Genomic DNA, 23,196 nt, shown 5'->3' on the forward strand with positions numbered 1-23,196 from the left:
AATAATAGAAGAGACCGAGGGAGAGAAAGAAAGTAAGAGCATAAGAGAGAAGAGAAACAAAAGCAACAGAAATGAAACCCAGATAGAGAAGTGAAAACAGATAAGAATACAAAGTGCACCCTAACACCTTTTTCCCTAATGGCCTTGATTGAATAAAGTGTCCAGGATATTTTGTTTACAACACTGAAGGGGGAGTGACATGAAGAAATAATACTATACAATGCGGCGAGAGTCACCTACTTAAATGCACTTAACGAAATGATTTTTTAGTCAGCACAACAGTAAAAATTCTTTTGACACTCAACTTGGAATGGTCCACCGCAAAGGCCACTCAAAAAATAATATGAATTCACAAAACCAAGGAGTATCACATATTCAGAAACATTTTCAAAAAGCCAAATGTAGGCACAGTTCATGTTCGAAAGAAAACTCTTTAAAGCAGGCGTTGCTTCTTTTTGATTTTTATTCATTCTTTTTTTCTTTTTCTTCAATCCAATATAGTCACTTCAAATGTTAATAACATGTATTATCTTACAGCATTACAGCCTACGCGTTTTGTCCTCACAAGGACATCATCAGGGCTGTAGAAAATGAAGAAAAAAGAAAAATTCTATAATTGACTGTTGTTCATGAACATAGATCTACTTTTACTCTTGACCACATTTATCTGTATAACCTCAACAACGGTAGAAGTTTCACAGCCCATTTGCTGCAGATTTTAAAACTAAGACATAGTTGAAACCATTTCTACTCTCATAGAGTATTCAAAATACTGCCTATTTTACAATCTTTTACAAATAGTCAAAAAGAAACCTGCCTATATGACATACTAATCAACAACGAAAAAATCTCAATTATGAAAATGACAGAACTACTGCTCACATATATACAACAAACTCTATAAATTGAACACTTAAACCTTGGATTTTTACCAAAAAAAGACGAAGGTGAATTAATTTAATCCCTGTTATCACTAGTAAGGTCACAAGCCCCTGTTTAGGATGCAAAGAAATCATTATGCAATTATTTACAACAAATGATTATAAATGCTCACCTAGAGTGGGTAAGAATTATTTGTGAAGAAAATCTTCCTTTGAAATCAGGTTGTTTATACGAATGCGGTATGGAGAAGTCTTCAGCACTAATAGTTTTTAATTTCTTGCGTCCAATAGTCTAAGCAAAGAACAACATTTTTTTTTGTTTTTTTATATATATATGATGATAAAATTTAATTAGTCTGAACTGGTTTAATGACTAAGTTTATTTAAAGCAAAATGGCATTGCATCCCTATCTGATGCATAAGTAACTAGGGTGATTCTTAAACCCATATTAAGCAGAAAGCCTACCATTCAAACTTTGTCCAACATTGTACGATCCGTCTCTTTCTTTAAAGAACGTCCTAGTTATGGTTAGATTTCAAGTGGTATTTCTACAAGGGAAACGTGAAATACATCTTAATTAAAGATCCCCTTATACTGATGCCCAATAACGTCTCTTTTAGTTGACCTAATGACTCCTCAAGAGAAATCTCTTATGAGCCTACCTTAATCCGTATGTATCGGCTTCTCCCGCATCCGCTTTCCACGACGACTCGCCTAGTAAAAAGTCGATGATTCGGTGTAACACGTTAACGTTATTTAAATATATCTGGAACCAATCAGCGTTTTACTAATTTTGCGCCAATAAGATCGGCGAAGTCATGTACATAGGTTCCCTACCACGTCCGCATAATGTGTTTCATCTTAGTAACAAGGAAAACAGCCCCGCTAAACCTAATGCGGAAATGCAGATAGTCTTTCCGGTTTGTTTAGGACCAATCAGAATCAGACCCTAATATACGCCAAAAAGGCCGGTCTAGTCGTTTGCGATAAGTTCCCTACACAAGCCAGGAGATACTGTTTACTGCCCCTTATTGCATGGAGTCACTCCTCTTCAAAGGACCCACTATTGATCCTGGCCACCCCACCCCCTGGGCTACGATCAGGCGCACACATCCTAAAAATTGGCGGAACACTCAGCTGCGTGATTACCCTCCCCTCTTATCAGCAGGTTAAGGGTCTCTATTGTGAACATATGTGGGGTAGGATTGACACGAGGATTATGGGAATGTCTTTTCCTTGTTTCACAATATCGTGATTGTAATGCCAAGTGTTTTGTAAGGTATAAAAGACGATGTCTCAGCTCACTTGTTAGAGCACCTCCCTAAAGACACTGTGTTTCGTGTCCGAAATGACAGGCTCTCCTCATGAGTAATAAATCCTGTTCAACATTTTCAGTGGGCTTCTTGAGTTTAACATTCAGCAGATCTTTCAGAGTTACGTGAACAGGCCCGTCTTTCTTCAAAGGATCCTTTAGTACTTTGGAGTTTCCTACTTTCTTCATAATCACTACTGGCTTTGACACTAAGAAGGTGGGAGGTGGCAGCGGAGGTGGTGGTGGTGGCGGAGGAGGAGGTGGTGGCAGCAGTGGTGGAGGCCAAGAAGGTGGTAAAACTCTCAGTGGGACAGAAGATGGCACTTCAGGCTGTAAAAGGTTGCTAGGAATAGCTGGGAAGTTAGCATCCAAAACAGAAAAATTGGGACATCTTTGCCAAGAAGAACGTTCTAAAGAACGGAGAGATCCACCATTCGTTATTGCTTCTTGCAAACGTGAGAGTTCAGTTTCCAGCTTTTGCGCTTGGTTCTTAACGGCAGTCAGCTCTTGAAGGTAGATGCGGGAAGGAAACAGAATATCTTTCACTATGTCAAACCCCAATCTCAGCTGTCTCCCGCAGCACCAGAACACGGAGAGCATCGCCACCACGAGCAGCTTCATAGCGTTTCTTATGCTGGTAAGAGCAATCGTCTTTGCTGTTAAGGATGCATTCTTTACTGAATGCACTGTGACATTTCCAGCGTCCTTCACTACTTTTCTTACGCTCAAAAACGTGAAACTGCATGATTGAAAAAGAGCAGTGTTTCTTAGATTGGGAAAAGAAAAACTCCGGATGGAGAGCATCGTACGTTTTACACTTGAAACGGCAAGTTTGGCGCTTGAAAGCATTCTACTTTGGCACGGAGGGCTTCCTTATCTGCAAAGATCTTGTTCGCGCTATATAAAACGTTCAAAATAAAAATAAATAAATAAATAGACATGGTCCCGCCAAGTATAAGGCGGAAATACGAGTAGTATTTCCGGTTTTTAGTTTCCTACCAAGTCCGCAAGTTACGATGTGTTAATGTTACTATGATAATAATTCCGCCCAGCTTAAAGCAGAAATTCAAGTAGTGTTTTCGGTTTCAATTTATTAGTCCTGATTGGCTCGAGTTGGCAAGTCTTTATCGAAAATATCTTTTAACACAACATAAACAAAAATTAGTACCTTACTCGTTTTTTTGGTTACTTAATGAAAATAAAATTTAATTTTTACTCAAGTGCTATGCTGTAAATGCCTACCTACAATATACCAATAGGCCTTCAAAACTATGTTTCATTCCCGTTATAACCGGCTTAATTCATGCGCGTATATTACTGTCCCAACCCGTTGTCTGTTTAGGTATGCATGTCCATTTAATGCAGAAGCCGCTATTGTTTAAACGGAAACCCACAGAGTTTCCGATGAGTGTTCTTAATTCAACAACGATAATTACATCTAAAATGGGAGTGACCTGACTGGCGAATCCCACTACTTGTTCAAATGTAAATATATTTAACCAACCGCATATCAGCCAATACAATCTTGTGGTCTCAGTCCATTCTAAAGAAACCAAATGCTTTTAATATTAAAGTAGTCATTTCGTAATTCAGGTGTATCACATCCATTTAAAGGAAAAGCAATTATCCTGAAATAATTTCTAAATTTCACATCTATAAACCATATATGAAATATATTCATATTATCTTATATTCATCTGTTATTCATTGATCAAATCCTTATTGTCATGATAATACCAATCATATTTCTTGACCCATTTCTGTTGGATACATGGTTTCTCAAAAAATACATTGACAAATATTGCCCTGAAAAGAGATCGCCAAATCTGCCAATGTTTACAAAGTCAGCTGTAGGGGTGATTTTACAACACTTGATACATTTCTAAATCGCTGTTTTCTGGTCTTACAAAAAATAGTGCATTTCTGAATCACTATTTAACCCGTCTTTCACTGTTCTGCAGCGACTTATCCATCTAGCTTCCTCTTTCCTAATATAGAATTCCCAGTCTCCCCCTCTCACACTGGGTTCAATTTTTTGGAGACCATGGAACTTGAAATCTTTTTGTCCTTCATGACATCTTTTTATATGGACGAAGATAGGTGATTTAACATCTTCGTTTAGAATAGCCCTTCTGTGTTCTTGCATGCGAATCTTAAGAGCTCTCTTAGTGCTCCCTATATATATTTTATTGCATGCACAAATCAATGCGTACACCACTCCTGTACTGTTACAGTTGATAAACTGTTTAATTTGATACGTTCGTGTACTATTGTATCAAAACTCCTTGGTTTTGTTCAGCCCCCAAGGACACATATTGCACCCCCCACATGTAAAAAACCCGTTAGGGGTAACAGGCATCCAGTTTGGTCTAGATTGTTTATTAGGTTGAACATAATTTCTGGTAATGAGATTGCTTATACTGGGACTACGTCTATACACAACTTTTGGTGTAGCTCCAATTTGTCCCAAAAGACCTGGTACACCCATTAGCAAATGCCAGTTCTTTTTCAGAAACCTAAAAATGTTGTCTTTGTCCGTATTGTATGTAGTTATAAATGCCACAGGCCTCTTTGACTCTTTTTCTTTAGGTTTGGGTGTCAATGTTGCCCGTCTCTTTATCTGGTCTACTTTCTTACATGCGAAATCTAGTAATTTTTTTATAATATCCACGATTTTTTAATCTGTTCCTAAGCTTGTTAATTTCAATTTTAAAATCCCCATCATCACTGCAGTTTCTCCTGATTCTGACCATTTCGCCATATGGTATACCCTTTATAACTGATGCTGGATGTGAACTGTCTGCCCTCAAAATGGAATTGGTGGCGGTCTCTTTTCTGAAAAGTTTGCTTTTAATCGAATCACCCACTACAAAGAGTTCCACGTCCAGATATTCAATCTTATCATATTGAAAATTCATGGTTAATGTTACATTAAACATATTGTCATTCAAGAAGGTTACATACTCTTCCATCTGCTTCTTAGTACCTCTCCAGAGAATTAAAATGTCGTCAATAAAACGACCCCAGAAAAGTATGTGGGGGGTGCAAACGGGTTTTTTACATGTGGGGGTGCAATGTGTGTCCTTGGGGGCTGAACAAAACCAAGGAGTTTCGATACAATAGTACACGAACGTATCAAATTAAACAGTTTATCAACTGTAACAGTACAGGAGTGGTGTACGCATTGATTTGTGCATGCAATAAAATATATATAGGGAGCACTAAGAGCTCTTAAGATTCGCATGCAAGAACACAAAAGGGCTATTCTAAACGAAGATGTTAAATCACCTATCTTCGTCCATATAAAAAGATGTCATGAAGGACAAAAAGATTTCAAGTTCCATGGTCTCCAAAAAATTGAACCCAGTGTGAGAGGGGGAGACTGGGAATTATATATTAGGAAAGAGGAAGCTAGATGGATAAGTCGCTGCAGAACAGTGAAAGACGGGTTAAATAGTGAATCAGAAATGCACTATTTTTTGTAAGACCAGTAAACAGCGATTTAGAAATGTATCATGTGTTGTAAAATCACCCCTACAGCTGACTTTGTAAACATTGGCAGATTTGGCGATCTCTTTTCAGGACAATGCTTGTCAATGTATTTTTTGAGAAACCATGTATCCAACAGAAATGGGTCAAGAAATATAATTGGTATTGTCATGACAATAAGGATTTGATCAATGAATAACAGATGAATATAAGATAATATGAATATATTTCATATATGGTTTATAGATGTGAAATTTAGAAATTATTTCAGGATAATTGCTTTTCCTTTAAATGGATGTGATACACCTGAATTACGAAATGACTACTTTAATATTAAGAGCATTTAGTTTCTTTAGAATGGACTGAGACCGCAAGATTGTATTGGCTGATATGCGGTTGGTTACATATATATACATTTGAACAAGTAGTGGGATTCGCCAGTCAGGTCACCCCTATTTTAGATGTACTTATCGTTGTTGAATTAAGAACACTCATCGGAAACTCTGTGGGTTTCCGTTTAAACAATAGCGGCTTCCGCCTTAAATGGACATGCATACCTAAACAGACAGCGGGTTGGGACAGTAATATACGTGCATGAATTAAGCCGGTTATAACGGGAATGAAACATAGTTTTGAAGGCCTATTGGTATATTGTAGGTAGGCATTTACAGCATAGCACTTGAGTAAAAATTAAATTTTATTTTCATTAACCCCTTCCATGCTGGTGACGAACCCCAGCCGTCATGCACTACGGTGCTCGTGTGCCGATGACGGCTGGGGTTCGTCATGGCCCGCCCGTGTTCGGCCGGCGGCCGCACACGGGAAAAAAAGCGGCCGCACGGAAGGGGTTAAGTAACCAAAAAAACGAGTAAGGTACTAATTTTTGTTTATGTTGTGTTAAAAGATATTTTCGATAAAGACTTGCCAACTCGAGCCAATCAGGACTAATAAATTGAAACCGGAAACACTACTTGAATTTCCGCTTTAAGCTGGGCGGAATTATTATCATAGTAACATTAACACAGTGAAGTAGTGTGGCTCACTGGTTAGAGGCGGCAGACCCGAGAGCAGAGGACCGCCCGGGACCAGGGTTCGATTCCCGGCGCGGCAGGTTTCTGGACCAGGGTCAGCGGACTCGATAATTCTCTCGCCTCGGTGCCCACTCTGATCAGCGATCACACTCGGCAACTCTGGGCATTAGCTTGCCTCATCTTCACTAACAACCCCACCAGACCGCCGGGGATGCCTGGTCTCACCCTGGAGATACCCATTAAGGGACCATCTCTCAGGGAAGCCAGGAAGGGTTTCGCAGCGGTCGAAGCGCCTTGGGACCCTACGGGTAAGTAGTGCGCTATATAAATGCCAATACATTTACATTTACATTAACATTTACACATCGTAACTTGCGGACTTGGTAGGAAACTAAAAACCGGAAATACTACTCGTATTTCCGCCTTATACTTGGCGGGACCATGTCTAGTTTAATACAACGGAATATGCGGACTGTGTAGGGAACTTATCGCAAACGACTAGACCGGCCTTTTTGGCGTATATTAGGGTCTGATTTTGATTGGTCCTAAACAAACAGGAAAGACTATCTGCATTTCCGCATTAGGTTTAGCGGGGCTGTTTTCCTTGGTACTAAGATGAAACACATTATGCGGACGTGGTAGGGAACCTATGTACATGACTTCGCCGATCTTATTGGCGCGAAATTAGTAAAACGCTGATTGGTTCCAGATATATTTAAATAACGTTAACGTGTTACACCGAATCGTCGACTTTTTACGAGGCGAGTCGTGGAAAGCGGATGCGGGAGAAGCAGATACATACAGATGAAGGTAGGCTCATAAGAGATTTCTCTTGAGGAGTCATCAGGTCAACTAAAAGAGACGTTATTGGGAATCAGTATAAGGGGATCTTTAATTCAGATGTATTTCACGTTTCCCTTGTAGAAATACCACTTGAAATCTAACCATAACTAGGACGTTCTTTAAAGAAAGAGACTGATCGTACAATGTTGGACAAAGTTTGAATAGTAGGCTTTCTGCTTAATATGGGTTTAAGAATCACCCTAGTTACTTATGCATCAGATAGTGATGCAATGCCATTTTGCTTTAAATAAACTTAGTCATTAAACCAGTTCAGACTAATTTAATTTTATCATATATATATAAAAAAACAAAAAAAAATGTTGTTCTTTGCTTAGACTATTGGACGCAAGAAATTAAAAACTATTAGTGCTGAAGACTTCTCCATACCGCATTCGTATAAACAACCTGATTTCAAAGGAAGATTTTCTTCACAAATAATTCTTACCCACTCTAGGTGAGCATTTATAATCATTTGTTGTAAATAATTGCATAATGATTTCTTTGCATCCTAAACAGGGGCTTGTGACCTTACTAGTGATAACAGGGATTAAATTAATTCACCTTCGTCTTTTTTTGGTAAAAATCCAAGGTTTAAGTGTTCAATTTATAGAGTTTGTTGTATATATGTGAGCAGTAGTTCTGTCATTTTCATAATTGAGATTTTTTCGTTGTTGATTAGTATGTCATATAGGCAGGTTTCTTTTTGACTATTTGTAAAAGATTGTAAAATAGGCAGTATTTTGAATACTCTATGAGAGTAGAAATGGTTTCAACTATGTCATAGTTTTAAAATCTGCAGCAAATGGGCTGTGAAACTTCTACCGTTGTTGAGGTTATACAGATAAATGTGGTCAAGAGTAAAAGTAGATCTATGTTCATGAACAGTCAATTATAGAATTTTTCTTTTTTCTTTTCATTTTCTAAAGCCCTGATGATGTCCTTGTGAGGACGAAACGCGTAGGCTGTAATGCTGTAAGATAATACATGTTATTAATATTTGAAGTGACTATATTGGATTGAAGAAAAAGAAAAAAAGAACGAATAAAAATCAAAAAGAAGAAGCAAAGCCCTACTTTAAAGAGTTTTCTTTCGAACATGAACTGTGCCTACATTTGGCTATTTAAGAATATGTTTCTGAATATCTGATACTCCTTGGTTTTGTGAATTGACATGAAGAAATATTCGAACTCCTGGCTGCGATTAAATAATTCCTCGCTCTGAAGCCTCCGCTAAGAAAACATCCTTATGTGCGACATAAAATTACAAATTAAGGGTAAATGGTGGTACTGACGGAACTGAGTCGCACGCTGCCTGTAATGCCAGTTTTGACACTGAGCTTGTTTGATGGCGCTGTATCCGTGTCACTAGTATTTATCCAGAGACCGCCAGAGAGGGCTTTATTGTGTTATGGCCTCGGCGTACTCCACCGGAGCCAGGGTGTCTCAGTACGTGATCAGTAGTAAAGCCCCCTCTCCATCCCAATTCCCAACTTATCCCAGAGAGCCTCGTGTCACACACACGTCTGGTGTTAGTCCGAGGGTTTTACCACTGCATCCTGGGAAGTGTAGTCTTGGTTCACTTCACTTGAAACAACTGGATTAAGACGCCTAACAACCATGCCTGCTAGCACGGCGTGGAAACGCAGAATCACGGTGACTAGCAGCCATCTGATACACCTACGCCTAGGCAATAACCTTTAACAAGCATTTACAATGCAATGGTTTCGCCTTTGGAAAAGTTAGAGCTATTGGCATTGCTCACACACAGAGCCCCACACACAAATACACACACACACACACACACACACACACACACACACACACACACACACACACAGAGCCAGACACACACACAGAGCCAGACACACACACACACACAGAGCCAGCCACACACACAGAGCCAGACACACACACACAGAGCAAGACACACACACACAGAGCCAGACACACACACACAGAGCCAGACACCCATTCCTAAATATAATATTTCTACCATGAATAGTTTGCAGGTTTTGCTCTGAAGCATCTGGACGCGACATACCATATTTTTCGTCAAATTCTAAAATAAAGGTTGATCGGGTTGTGATGCGAGTTCTTCCCATTAATAGTGCTACCCGTTCACAGCAGTCTAGCGGAGGAACAGGCGACCTTCACGGAAATATCAAGCTTTGGCTCCTGGCTAGGGTTGACATCTTTCTTAGAAAAAATACTAGTCATTTATTACTTTTTGCTATTCTGGAACAGCCAATGGAGTTGGTGGGTGAAAACGATTTAGTGTTAAATTATCAGAATTCTTTTGTAACGTGGCATTTATCCTTCTGTTTCCTCTAATAATTCTGAAACGATGAAGCCAGCGCTCGATTTTTTTAAAAACAGATTTCTTTGTGATTTTGCGGTTTACGTTTGTGCATGAGAAGGGGAAACAATATCGGATTTTTGTGCATTTCCAACATTTTTTACCGGCCTGTATTCTAATGCATTCAACACAAAACAAGCACCCCACACCGCAGCACTCAAGGAGGCAGTGTGAGGTGCTGGCTAAGGAGGCAGTGACAGGAGAGTTGCGGGCGGAGGGAGGTGGGGGGAGCGGGACGGAGGAGAGCTGCAGGCCCTAGCACACAAACATGTGGATGGTGTTTGCATATACTGTACATCGAAATACGTGTCACAATATAGAACCTTGTTAATAAAAAGTTATGTTAGAAGACATTTGTCTGGCATGTATTATAGTGATTTAAAATTGGAAACTTGTGGTCCGAGTGGCAATGATTATTGAAATGCGCAATATAAACATCTGTACCTACGTTATCTGTTCATAAGCCATAACTCACGAGTCCCACAAAAGTGCTAAATATGACGTAGCACATCTATTGAATGTATATTCTAGTCTTAGCTTAAAATGACTAGATATACTGCCTCTTGAGAGTAGGCATCTCAGCGTTTTAAACATAACCCCTAAGTAAATAGCGTCTTGAACATAACCACCAAATAAATAATGTATCCCCCAGATATCCTACAATATTCTACATAGCACATGTGTGCCTCTGAGAGGATGTGTGTACGTACAGCATTTCTCTTAGTAAAGCGAAGTGCGCTTTAATGAGATGTATGGTGGGTTATGGTAAAGTGACACAACGAAAATATAAACGGACGTGCCGGTTATTGTGGTTCGCCTTTACAAAAGGATCGGTTACAGGCCGAGGGACTCCTTTATATTGAGTCTGTTTAGTTGTAGGCACACCTTCGATCGAATTGAGCGCTACCTACCTTTCCGAAGGTGGGCTGGGTGTGACATGGAGGCAACGCTTCTTGGGGCTCCCACTTTGCCCAATGTCCGTGAATATCTTGGAGAGTTGGGAGACTCCGGAGCCCGTCGTCACATTCTGCAGGGGCCCCGTGATTTTTGGTGGCTATACTCGGGATGAGGGGAACTGTACACCCTGCGGCCAGCTTCACACCCCTCCCTCTGCACCGGGCACGGGTTGCTCTGCTGCTGAGACCAGAGGGTCAGAGAGCACCTCTTCTCAGTTATAAGACGGAAACATGTTGTGCTGCCCGGTGTGTTTAAGAGCACAGACTATCTGCACCCCTGCTTTTGTCACACAGGGAATAGATCTGGCCCGGAGTCAGAGTTCAGCCACGCCTGTTTGTTGCATTTTAATAGTTTGGTGATTTGTTCACTTGTTAAAAACATGAGACACTAAACAGCAAGTACCACATTTAAAAACAGGTCTGTACTGGGCTACCTGCCCACTTGCCACGTTCCAGAGTACCGGAAACAAGCCTAGTACTGGGCCGCAGTCTGAATTGCTTCATCTAGCCTCGGTTTTCTGTTTCTTTTACATGCATGTACATATATAATGAATGCCCGTTTGTAGAAGTCCATATTTGTCTTCCTTAACACGCGTTACTGTAACAAACACGCCCTAATTAGATGATTGCTGTACACGCATTTAATTTGTTCTTTTTTGTGAACCAGGAAATGGAGACCTTGTTCTCATTCGGATAACATAGCTACAAAGGTCTGGAAGCATAATACGATGCAAATACAAAAGCAACTACTGTAAAGTGCGGCATCTGAGAAAGCCAAAAGTGGACCATTTGCCACTGTTAAATATTGGCTAAGCCCAGAGGACGCTATAATCTAACTGGGTGAGTAGCCAAGAGCCAAAGGGAGCTAATGAACTCCGGGAACACGCCTCTCTAGTGCACGTTTCCAAACTGCCTCGCCGGGTCCAACCTCTTCACCAGTCTCCTTGTTCGTGGGCCAGGCTAGTGTCTTGCACACACAGGCAACAACGGGGCAGTAAACATACACAGAACGGCCACAGTAAATATTTGGTACTTCTTTGCAGAGTGGAAGGGCGTTGTTGGCTTGGCGGTGGTTAGGCATCTGAAACCATGCAACCCTGGCATTCTTATTAACACCTTTGAGTTAACAGGTCGCCTGGAAGCTTCTGCATATGTATGGATTAAGATCTGGGTGCGTGCAGACGCTTTACGAGGCCGCTCGAATGATGTAACCACGATCCCACAACATGCATGAAATGCTCTCACGTAAAAGTCGATCATAAATAGATACACGTCTTTACCACGTTCCGATGTTTAGATTTAAAACTCGGGGGCTAAAAAGTATCATTCTGCACTTGTTCGAGACCTGCGTGTCCCCCCTTAGACATGAGCAGTCATTACAATTCTGCCGTAACCCTTCTACGGAGGAGAGCTGCGGGCGGGGAACGGACAGCGGGAGGGGGGCGGGAACACGAACAGCGGGAGGGGGGGGGCACCCCGTGAAAGTAAAAAACACTAAACAGCAAGCACTCACCTGGACTTCCTCCGGCGCTCCAGCCGACTCCTGCAAAAGCCAATTCCAAATGTGAAAAACATGGCGAAAAAAAAAAAAAGGAAACGCCCACCGCCGCAATGACGACATGGCGGAGAGCGAAAAAATCGCGGGAACGCCCCCGAATCTGGTCCGGCCTTGACGGACAGATCCGGCTTCCAATGGCTAGCCTCCATTTATGGAGCTAGCCAATGGGAGCCGGGGGACGTTCCTGTAGCCCATATTGTAAACATTAGATTTCGCCTGCGCCAAAAAGCTGCGCAGAGCGCAGCCTTCGGCCAGGCGAAACCTAAAAACGGCTCAACCTTGTCTCCACTGTTCGGGCCGGATCCCACCCTCCCAAATCAACATAACTTTTGGAGCAACCAAGGGTTTTTTTCTGGTGCACCCCAGCGAGGTCACTTCCGGCATGCCTGCGCACTACTTTAAAACAATCATTTGCAATGCAGTGGGGGGGGGAGGGGTTGGCGAAAAATCATGGACTGCGTAAGGGGCGGAGGGACTCCTAGAAAAAAATTATGTTGAGTAAAGGGGCCAATAGCCTCAGATGTGTACAAATTACGGCAAGGACATTAGGAGGAGGGACTAACAAGATAAAAATACAATCAGAAGGCAGCATTTAGGATGGAAGCCAAACAAAAAGATGGGTGGAGAGTGGGCGGAGCTTAAGCTATGCTTCCCCGCTATAGTATATACAATATGCCTCGCAAAGCAAACAGCACATGGGCGCTGCAACGCTAGGTGAGACCTAAAAACTATGTTTCAAGGCCCTTCACAGGATCGGTAGACAGAACTTTTACACGCCCCCGGCAAAAATACAAATTTACCAGCGATTTTTAGGGATCAAATCATGAATAAGTGGATTAAGGTAGGGTTGTGTAGGATGTGGTTTCCCCCTTGGGTATAATGTCATTTGACGATCTCAAAAATGAATGTAATATTGGGTGGCGGGATTTTTTTTAAATACATTCAACTGAGAGATTTTTTTGCTACGAAAAGGGGGAGGGCCAATTGAAATTTTAAGTAGAGAGGTAGTTGATAAATTACTGGGATCAAAAGATTGTTTAATTGGATTAAGTTTTAGTCTTTTTAGGTCTCAGCTAGAAACGCGCGAAGCGCGTTCTCGCCAGAGAACTATAGCTGTCGGCTCAGCCGACAACGAGTGGAAAGTGGATACAAAACCTGGCCACGCGCAGCACTTTGCCATAGGATAACGTTGGGCGCGTGCGCTTTTGCATTTCACAGCATGGTAGACAAAGCCGGATCGCTACGCGCGCCCCGTGAACAGTTCACGAGTTTGGAATGCAGGGGAGTTTGCTGAGGAGCGCGCGGCGTTGACCCGAACTCACAGGCATTTGATTCCTTGAGAGGAGCAGAGCGTCGGCGCCCGCGGAGGCATTGCTAAGCGCAGGGGGATCTGATTGCGTGGCCGGCTCCTGCCTGCTCCATAAACCCCGCTGCCCCCTCCCCCCGTACCCCCTTATCTCAGCACCATCGTACTTTTAATAAAAGTCCCTGCCTCGTATCAGAGTTTTCCAGGCAGGAACGGAGAGGGCTCTTTGCAATCAGCGCCCGCCTGAGCGGGGCCGGGGCAGATGTAATATTGATTCTGTGGCCTTTAAATCTGCTCCACCGACTTTAGGAAAACAAGTTAGGCAGGGGGGCGCGCGCCGGGCCATCCTGCCGTAATCTCAAAGGAAAGAGCTGTCTTGGTGTGCTTTGCTCTGTTTTATTGCAGGCACTGGCTGCAGTTTCGTGTTGTTGTTAATTGTTGTTTGAGTGAATGCTGTAAAAAGGAAAAATTCCCTTGAGCAAAGAGTTAAATTCATAAACTTTGTACACAGGACCAATAACAAGATTCATATATAAAGCAAAAGACCACAATTTATTAGTCACACAATAGTTAAACAAGCATTTACAATGCAATGGTCTCGGCATCATTAAAGGTAGAGCTATTGGCATTGCTCATGACATTTTTTTTAAAATCCTAAATAAATGGCATTGTCATTTACATTGCCAATAGCTTAATCGTTAAATAAATGGCATTGTCATTTACAATGCCAATAGCTTAATCGCTCGCAAATGCATGACCTATTGTATTTACACCCACACAGAGCCTCACACACAAAGCCACCCACACACACATACAGAGCCAACCACACAGAGCCACTCACACAGTCATTCACATAGAGCCCCCTACACAGAGCTACCCTCACACAGAGCTACCCTCACACAGACAGAGCTACCCTCACACAGACAGAGCTACCCTCAAACAGACAGAGCTACCCTCACACAGACAGCCACCCACACATAGAGCCACCTACAGAAAAAGCTATCCACACAGAGCCACACACACACACACACAGAGAGACACACACACACACACACAGAGCCCCACACACCCAGAGCCCCACACACCCAGAGCCCCACACACCCAGAGCCCCACACACCCAGAGCCCCACACACCCAGAGCCCCCCACACACCCAGAGCCCCCCACACACCCAGAGCCCCCCACACACACACCCAGAGCCGCACATACACACCCAGAGCCCACACACACCCAGAGCCACCAAGCCATATATCCACACAGAGCCACATACACACACAGGAGAGGAAGCACAGCGAGGGGGCAGGGGAGCAAGCACAGCGAGGGGGCAGGGGAGCAAGCACAGCCAGGGGGCAGGGGAGCAAGCACAGCCAGGGGGCAGGGGAGCAAGCACAGCCAGGGGGCAGGGGAGCAAGCACAGCCAGGGGGCAGGGGAGCAAGCACAGCCAGGGGGCAGGGGAGCAAGCACAGCCAGGGGGCAGGGGAGCAAGAACAGCCAGGGGGCAGGGGAGCAAGCACAGCCAGGGGGCAGGGGAGCAAGCACAGCCAGGGGAGCAAGCACAGCCAGGGGGCAGGGGAGCAAGCACAGCCAGGGGGCAGGGGAGCAAGCACAGCCAGGGGGCAGGGGAGCAAGCACAGCCAGGGGTCGTAACGCAGCATAAGCCCTAACTATCATTATACCACCTTATCAAAAGAAAAAAAGTCAACGGGGGGGGGGGGGTGAGGAGCTCACGCACACAAAAGCAACGAGGGGTGGGTGGAGGAGCTCACGCACGCAGAACCCACGAGGGGGGTGAGGAGCTCACGCACGCAGAAGCCACGAGGGGGGGGGGCGGTGAGGAGCTTACGCACACAAGCAACGAGGGGGGAGAGGGAGGGGGTGAGGAGCTCACCCACACAAGCAACAAGGGGGGAGAGGGGGTTGAGGAGCTCACGCACGCAGAAGCCACGAGGGGGGTGAGGAGCTCAAGCACACAAGCAACGAGGAAAGGGGGAGGGGGTGAGGAGCTCACGCACACAAGCAAAGAGGAGGGGGGTGAGGAGCTCATGCACAAAAGCAACGAAGGCGGAGGGGGAGGGGGGAGGAGCTCACGCACACACAAGCAACGAGGGGGGGGGGGAGTGGGGTGAGGAGCTCACGCACGCAGAAGCCACTTAAATGCAGCACTTATAGTTTCTTATTCATCCAGAAGATGATTTTCATCTAAATGCTTAATATATGCCTTTCACTCTGAAGTTATGATAAAGGCCCAAATGCTGTTATGACAATACCAGCCCAGTGTGCTGAGCAATAATTTTCACTGCATGTCCCTGTATGCCTCCCGAGAGGTGCACCTCTATGGCACAAAACATGTCATCGTTTAGCAACAGCCCTTACTAAGAGGCCTATAATTGTAGGAGCATGACCCTGCTCACTTTTGTGTGCCGATTTGAAGTGCGCAGTCAGAGAGCTTATGTTGCTGCACAAGACTTCAGATTCCAGTGTTCCCAATCTGTCACCTTTCAGGCACACCAAGAGTAAATGCAGCATATGAGCCTTGAGGGGAATCGTTAAACCTGCGCACTAAACAATCCCCCACATCCCCACCCACAAAGGCATCTGGGAGAGTGTGCAGTCAAACGCCTGCCTGTCTGTGTAATCAATGTAATAGCCTCTTATAGTTGGCTAACAATAAACATCTCTTATTCAGCATCAAGATGCCCCTTCGGGGCTGAACGTGTAATTTACAAATGCACATGTTAAATCATGCGCTATTTGCCCTGGCCTAACCTGCAGTAATTACCACTGCCCATAACTCATAATCAATGGCTCAGATGACTGAAAGCTAGAAGTAATTTTCTAGGGTGTCAAGCTTATGCCACCAGCTTTATATTCAGCTCTTGGAAACATCTGCACACTTAACTCAGCAAACTTCCCAGCATTCGAATTTGTGACCTGTAGGTTACACCTGTATCTCTGCAACAACCCACTGAGCAACCTTCAAGGATTCAAACCTGTACCCAGCAGATTGAACAGAGCACACTGCAGCAAAGCTATTTTACTATGATTGAAAGCTGTCACCTGCTGAATAAACAACTACTGCAAGTGTCCTAACCCTCTCAGCTATATTACCACCTGATGTATTGGGCCTTCAGATATAACCATTAAGACACCTCTGGGGATTAGCGTTCCTACTGCCAATTCCCCAATGGAAATATCTTGCTACAACCATTGTATCAACATAACACCAGAACTAGCCTCCAGTATACATCTGCATTTCAATTCTTTGTCTGATAATCACATGCAGCTTCTTAACAAGTGGTAGGTACGTACATGTTATCTCTTATGCACTTACCACATCCTTACAGAAGGTTAAAGTGATGCAGATTTCTCTCCAGAAACGGATTTTAACTAAGTACTTCATTAGCTTCCCCATTCATATTTCAAACAAGTTATAAACATATCCATTATCAACAATTTAAAAAAGCGAAATATTCGTTCCTGGCATACTGCCAATATATCTAGACGATGCGAAGGTCACTGCTTTCAACTCATGGTGAAGCCAGCACAGAGCTTTTCATCCTTCTCAGGCTCATAAAATTAACGCCACTAAGGGGCGCATGCACACGTATTAATGGAGGTTGCTAATTCATATGGGCCGTGCTTAAGCTTCGGTATCAAAAGGTGGGAATCAAACAGTGGAATTCTCACAATTGCAATGCATTGTTCTACTTGGATTTTCCATGTGCTATATATTATGCATTGAGGTACGGATGTCAAGAAGAAACGTGCGACACAAAGTGTGGCATTCCTCAAGAAATTCAGCAGCGTTCTCTTCTTTTTGCATAGAATTCAGACAGCCATAATCATCTTGGTAAACATGTTAAATCAATCCTCGAGTTGCATTGTGGTGTTATCCCCAGTTATTCCTTCCTTGGCTAGCTAAACTTCCGCAGACCTCTGGAGAAGGCGCATTACCCCTGTGAGCTATCTCGGGGTCACCGTGGTGATACTGCTGCCACATTGCGGCAGGACAGTCTGGCGCACTTCCGGTTCCGGGAGGTGGATAACATCTTCACCCCCGAATGGCTTCATTTACAACAACAAGGAAAGGACAAACCCCAAACACACCTGCGGCGCGCCTTACCTGTGACGTCAGTCTGTGCTTGTTTGGCGCTCTGGTCACAGGTTCGCTTCCTAACAGGGCAAACTAAACTTTCATCCTTCTGAGGTCTACGGTCAAGGGTAACAGTCTCTGCTTTTAAGGCGGTCTGCGACTTCTAAACACCCCTTAGTGCACTGTGGGTGTCAACACCCCTCAAGGTATTGATGCAAATGTCTACTACAGAACACCGTACAATACCGCGCACCTTGGTAGAATAGCAGACCACACAATAAAATACAATTGAGTACTGTGCAACACAACACCCTCACCAAAAACTCCGAGTAGAACTAAACAAATCTGTCTGGGACAGCACAACACCATACAATAACATGCTCTGAGTATAGTACCTTGTCAGTACAATGCAGTGCAGGGCAGTACAACACCACACAATATCATACCTTGAGCACAGCACAACACCATACAATAACATACCTTGAGCAAAGTACCTTGACAGTACAATGCAGTGCAGGCCAGCACAACACCATACTATACAATACAATGCCTTTGAGTTCAGTACTACGCAACACAACACAGTGTTACAGCACAGAGGGCATGACGTCCCTCGTAGGAATGCAGAGTAGTCGAGAAGCTCCGGTTGCCAGTGTCTGGACTGTGCGGGTGGCAGCCGGACCCTGCCCCTGTCCGGAAGCATCTCTCTCGGGGTCTGAAGAAGGCCCCTACCCCACCTGACGCCACAGCCCTTGGAGAGACGCTTTCGTGGGGGTGTTGTGAATGGGGAACTTCCACCTCGTGATTAAGACGACACATTGTTTTATCCTTGATTTACTCCTGCCCGTGTCAGTGGGACGTTTCCAGGCTGGGGATGGGTTGGGAAAAGTTATGAGGTGTTCACAAAATGTCTATAGGAGCCTTCTCCTGACCCCCCCCCGCGCTGCCACTGCTGGACAGGAGTAAATCATTTCACGAGTGCAAAGCTGACTGGTCGCCTGGTAAGTAAGTGGAATCTGTGTGTTGAAATAGCCTTGTGATTAACTAATAACAGCGGAAGCCCGGTGGCTTCAGAGGACAAAGCTGCCCCTCTAGTTTAGTGCAAATTCAACTCCGAAGAAGCCGCACTCCAGCGCTAGGGCTTTCCGGGCGCTTTAAGAGTACCTGAGCATCTAAAATAATGCTTCACAAGCGCTGAAATGCGACTGTTTGTGATCACTCACGTAACACAACGTGACTCTTTGTGATCACTCACGCAACACGCCGTACTTCGACAAACATCGCAACTTTTCAAACGCATTCAAAGTGCAACATATTCAAGTGCAAAAAAACAACACTAATTCTGTGCCAGTGCATGCAAGTGCCAAAGCCCTCCTTGCACGCTTAGCACCAGTACAAATCATGCACGGTATGCAGGCCACTAAAGGGTGACACTGGTCTGTGCTATCGGGTACTTAGTGTAGCGCCTCGTGGGCTTCAAATGTGGCGCTATTTGTATCGTTCGCTTAAGAGAGAAAGGCTCATATTGTAAATATTGTATTATTTTGTATCGCGGGCTTAGTGTCGCCAAGCAGGCAGGCTTCGAGGAGCACTATACTGTTTGCACCGCCCGCCTAGACTAGAGTCAGGCAGACTGTGCACCCTGCACTGTTTATAAGGAACTGTACCCAGTGTAAACTTTACACAAATTGTGTCCCGTGCTTACTCTAGAAGCAGGCAGACTGTGCACCCCGCACTATCGAATATCTGCTTAGTGTATGCACTCACTGCACAATTTGAATCATGTGCACACTGGAGTCCCAGAAAGTAAATACTGCACTATTCCAAACACCTGCTAAGTCTATGGAGGTCACAACATAATTTTAAGGAGGCGGGAGGGAGGGGTGGGGAGCGGCAGATCTAAGGAAGACAATAGTTCACACCAAATGCGTGCCATTTTAAGACCAACCCCACTCACAAATGTAAACAATAAAGGTAAACACTGTCTTGAGATAGGAATAATCTAAGCACCCCACAAGGGAGAAGTTGCATTGGGACATCTTTCCCAAACAGCTCTGATAGCACGCACAGGGGCATGGTACGGTGGTAGAATAGGACATCACAGCGTCCAGTGCCGGGAAGACAGTATAAGGCCAGACATCTATAGCAGCACAAAGCACCCCCCCCCCCCCCCACCAATGGCACAGTTTGTAGGTAGCATTTGCTATTCTGGAATGGCTGAGTGAAAAAGCGCGTCAAATCGAAAGTATTCTCGTTACTTTGCAAATACCGGCCAGGTAGTAGCTCTGAATTTCTAGCCACCCAGTGGTGAATGCTAGGGTAGCAGGGCGGCCCCGTGGTTGTGTCGAACAAAGATCCGGTAAGTGGAGGCCACCTGAGAAAATATGGTCATGCGTAGAAAGCAGTGTTTAGAAATCGAATAAGATGCAACGGTTTCCTTGAGGCGCCGCTCCCTCCCCCCTTTCTTAGCGGATCAAGAGTGGCCTCGCACTGCAGTAATTATTAGGAGAGGACATTCATTCGGAACGAACACAGAAGCTTCGCGGCATGGCACTTGAAACGTTAGTTGCTTAGCGTGAATCTCGGCAGCTGATAAGGCAATTAATGAGGGTATAGGACGTGACGCCGTATAATTCGGGTTTCTCTGAGGCAGAAAACAGCAAAGCTGGGGTACCATTTAACTCAGGGAAACGCGAAGCCCGCTCTCTGACCTCGACTCGCGTGCATACTTAACAAGCATGAAGCACGGCGGACGGGGGGACGGGCGAACGGCGCACGGACAGCGGGAGGGGGGGGGCGGGAACGGCGCGCGTGCAGGGGCTGCCGATTCGATTCTCTCTCGCAAATAGAAAATGGGCACACAGACTGCCAGGTGGAGGAGGCTGCGACTTCTTGGGGCGGCTGTTGTTGAGAAATGGCCTAAAGAAAAGCGCCGCCATTTTCAGATTTGGGGGCGTGTTTTTTGCGCCCTGAGTGACAGACGACGTCACAGGGCTAAAGAATGCAAAAAATCACGCCCCCGAATCCGAAAAAGACGGAGCTTATTTGGAGGGACGGCTCTCTCCTCCAATGGCTGGCCTCCTTTTAGGAAGCCAGCCAATGGAGGACAGACGGGCGAGGGAGGCGGGTTCCAAATCCCTACTAAGTAACATACGATCTCCTCCCGGAAGCTGGCAAGCCAGCATTTCCGGTCCTCGACCGAAAAAGTGGACAATAGCACCACTTAGCACAAGTAAAAACAGTTGAAACAATGGAGAAAATAAAATTAAAAAAACACATAGGATTCAATATTGACCAGCAAAATTGATACAAAAAGACAGACAACAGTAAGACAGACTCGTACAGTACTGGGCGTATATTCGAACTCTATCTAACACCAATGTTTTGTGCACAATAGTATAATGTATCAAGAAAGGTATCCGAGTTAAGAATTATACTGGAGGATGCGTCGACGCGTTTCAGTGGTTGGTCTCAATTCTATCCACCTTTGTCAAGACTACACGTTCTATCTGTCGTAATTCTGGGGTCAATAAAATCTCCCTTTGAAACCACTTATGGGTATAGTCGAATTTTATTTTGTTAAAACGATATGTGTTCCGGGCCTTAAAATGCTGGCATCATGTTTCCTTAATGCGATTGCGTCTCCAGGTTAAGTTGCCGGTTAAATATCCTGATATAGGAGCGCTGAGCCTTAGCAATGTTCCACAGTTAAACCTCGTCGGGTACTTTCATGTTCATTTAAAAAAGGGAACCAGGGGCGCTTGCGTCATGTCCTCGTGGTGGAAACGATCGTTTCACTGTTTGACCGCGAAGGATTGCCTGCTTCTCTGGTTCCGTGTGAATGCTGTGCCTTGAACACGGGTGCTCCTTTGTGACTCGATGACGAAGGTGGAGAAGGATGGTAATGAGACCTAGGTGCTTGCTACAAAAATCGGAACAGTGCCCGATGCCCACTTCTCGAATTGTCGCATTATGTTGCGGCTCCAGGCGCCTTCTAGTGCGGAGGAACACACAGGAAACATGAATGGCAACACTAACTTGCAAGACGCCTTTGCTGAAACTGCTGTCTAGCTCGCTCTCGTACCTGTAAATCCAAATGAGGGTTACGTTGTGAAAAGCTCAAATGTGCGTCTTTTAAATTGTGCATGAACATACATTTTCACATCAACCAGTATCCTGACCATATCATTGTAAAGCACGTTTTTTTTTATATATAAGGGCAGTTTCAAGTTTTATTGTACTTCATGACCTTTTGACGGCACACGGACTTCAGATTTGAGTCTTTAACTTTTCAGTGTACTCGTTTACTTGAGAGTCCTGGTGCCCTAACATTGGACACCCACTTAACCCCTCATATTAGTCTGTGTGGGGCTGTTATTCTGCTGTGATTTTCTCCCTAAATATTCTAGAGGTTTACTCCTGAATGCCAGTGTTACTGCTGGGAAGTCGGGAGTATTGCACGAGTCCTTCAAACCTATTCACAGCATAGTATTTGTAAATCTGCCCCCTTCGTTTGTTATCTGGTCTTCAATTTGAGTTTCACCAGACCGAAGTGCTTTCCTCCATCCTTTGAATGTGTACAGCCTTGTAGCCCATGGAGGTGAGGAAATATAAATTTTATGGTCAAGAAATGTTCCCTAACGTGTACCCCCCCGTCTCCATGTACGAGTTTAAAGTGCATGTAACTTCCCTCCTGTGCCAGCTATGAAGACGCAAATACATTTACGTCCAACGTTAACATGTCCTCTTTCAGACCCGCCATGAACAGGTTGAATATTCAGTTCCTAAGTATGCTATGCCAACGTCTTTTTGTGGTGTACTTTACACGTTTTTCAGCTCTGGCGAAGTAGGCCCTGAATTCTGCCATCGAGCCTTTTTCTGCCTTCCGACTCTGAACGCCTCAGCCTGGGCCGCCTCTGTACCCGTGACCTCTGCCTTACTCCCTGCGCGGCTCACGGCGCTTAGCTCAGCCTGCTGCCTGCCAAGACCGAATTCAACCTTCGCATTATCTGTTCCGCTCCTCGAAAATACATTCCTACCTACTAGTTTAAGTAAACATCCCCCAGCTGCAGAGCAAAGGGCCCGGCCTCACTGTCTCCGTGCAAGTAATTTATAGCCTCTGTTACCATGGTAGGCCCATGCCCCCTCGCATCTCATGTAGACACTTAGACGCTTATACACGCACTCACAGTCAGTATAGAATAGCTTCTGCCCCAGAGACCTTTTCCTTCTAGATAATATGGTTCCTAAACATCAGATATCAGATATGATAGTGGTACGAGTTGATCTGACATGCCAGACTTCTGTCTCTTTCCGCTAGTGTAAATGTCAAGTCCCCTGCACCCTCCAGCTTCACGTCATGCCCACGTCATGCA

At 44.5% G+C, this 23,196-nt stretch overlaps 2 protein-coding genes across 2 annotated transcripts in view; both read right to left on the reverse strand.

Moving 5' to 3' along the window:
* The window catches only part of POLR2D (RNA polymerase II subunit D), a 182,547-nt gene that overhangs the window by 103,027 nt on the left and 56,324 nt on the right, over nucleotides 1-23,196 (reverse strand). The gene's annotated exons all lie outside the window — the stretch shown is intronic.
* Nucleotides 2,204-23,196, reverse strand: part of LOC147663335 (proline-rich protein 11-like) — a 37,512-nt gene continuing 16,519 nt past the window's right edge. The window contains exon 2 of the mRNA XM_086950514.1: nucleotides 2,204-3,066. Coding sequence (XP_086806640.1) covers nucleotides 2,204-3,066 — 863 coding nt within the window. The remainder of the gene's footprint in view (nucleotides 3,067-23,196) is intronic.

Source organism: Lissotriton vulgaris, unplaced genomic scaffold, assembly GCF_964263255.1.
Source record: "Lissotriton vulgaris unplaced genomic scaffold, aLisVul1.2 SCAFFOLD_538, whole genome shotgun sequence".
NCBI lineage: Eukaryota > Metazoa > Chordata > Amphibia > Caudata > Salamandridae > Lissotriton > Lissotriton vulgaris.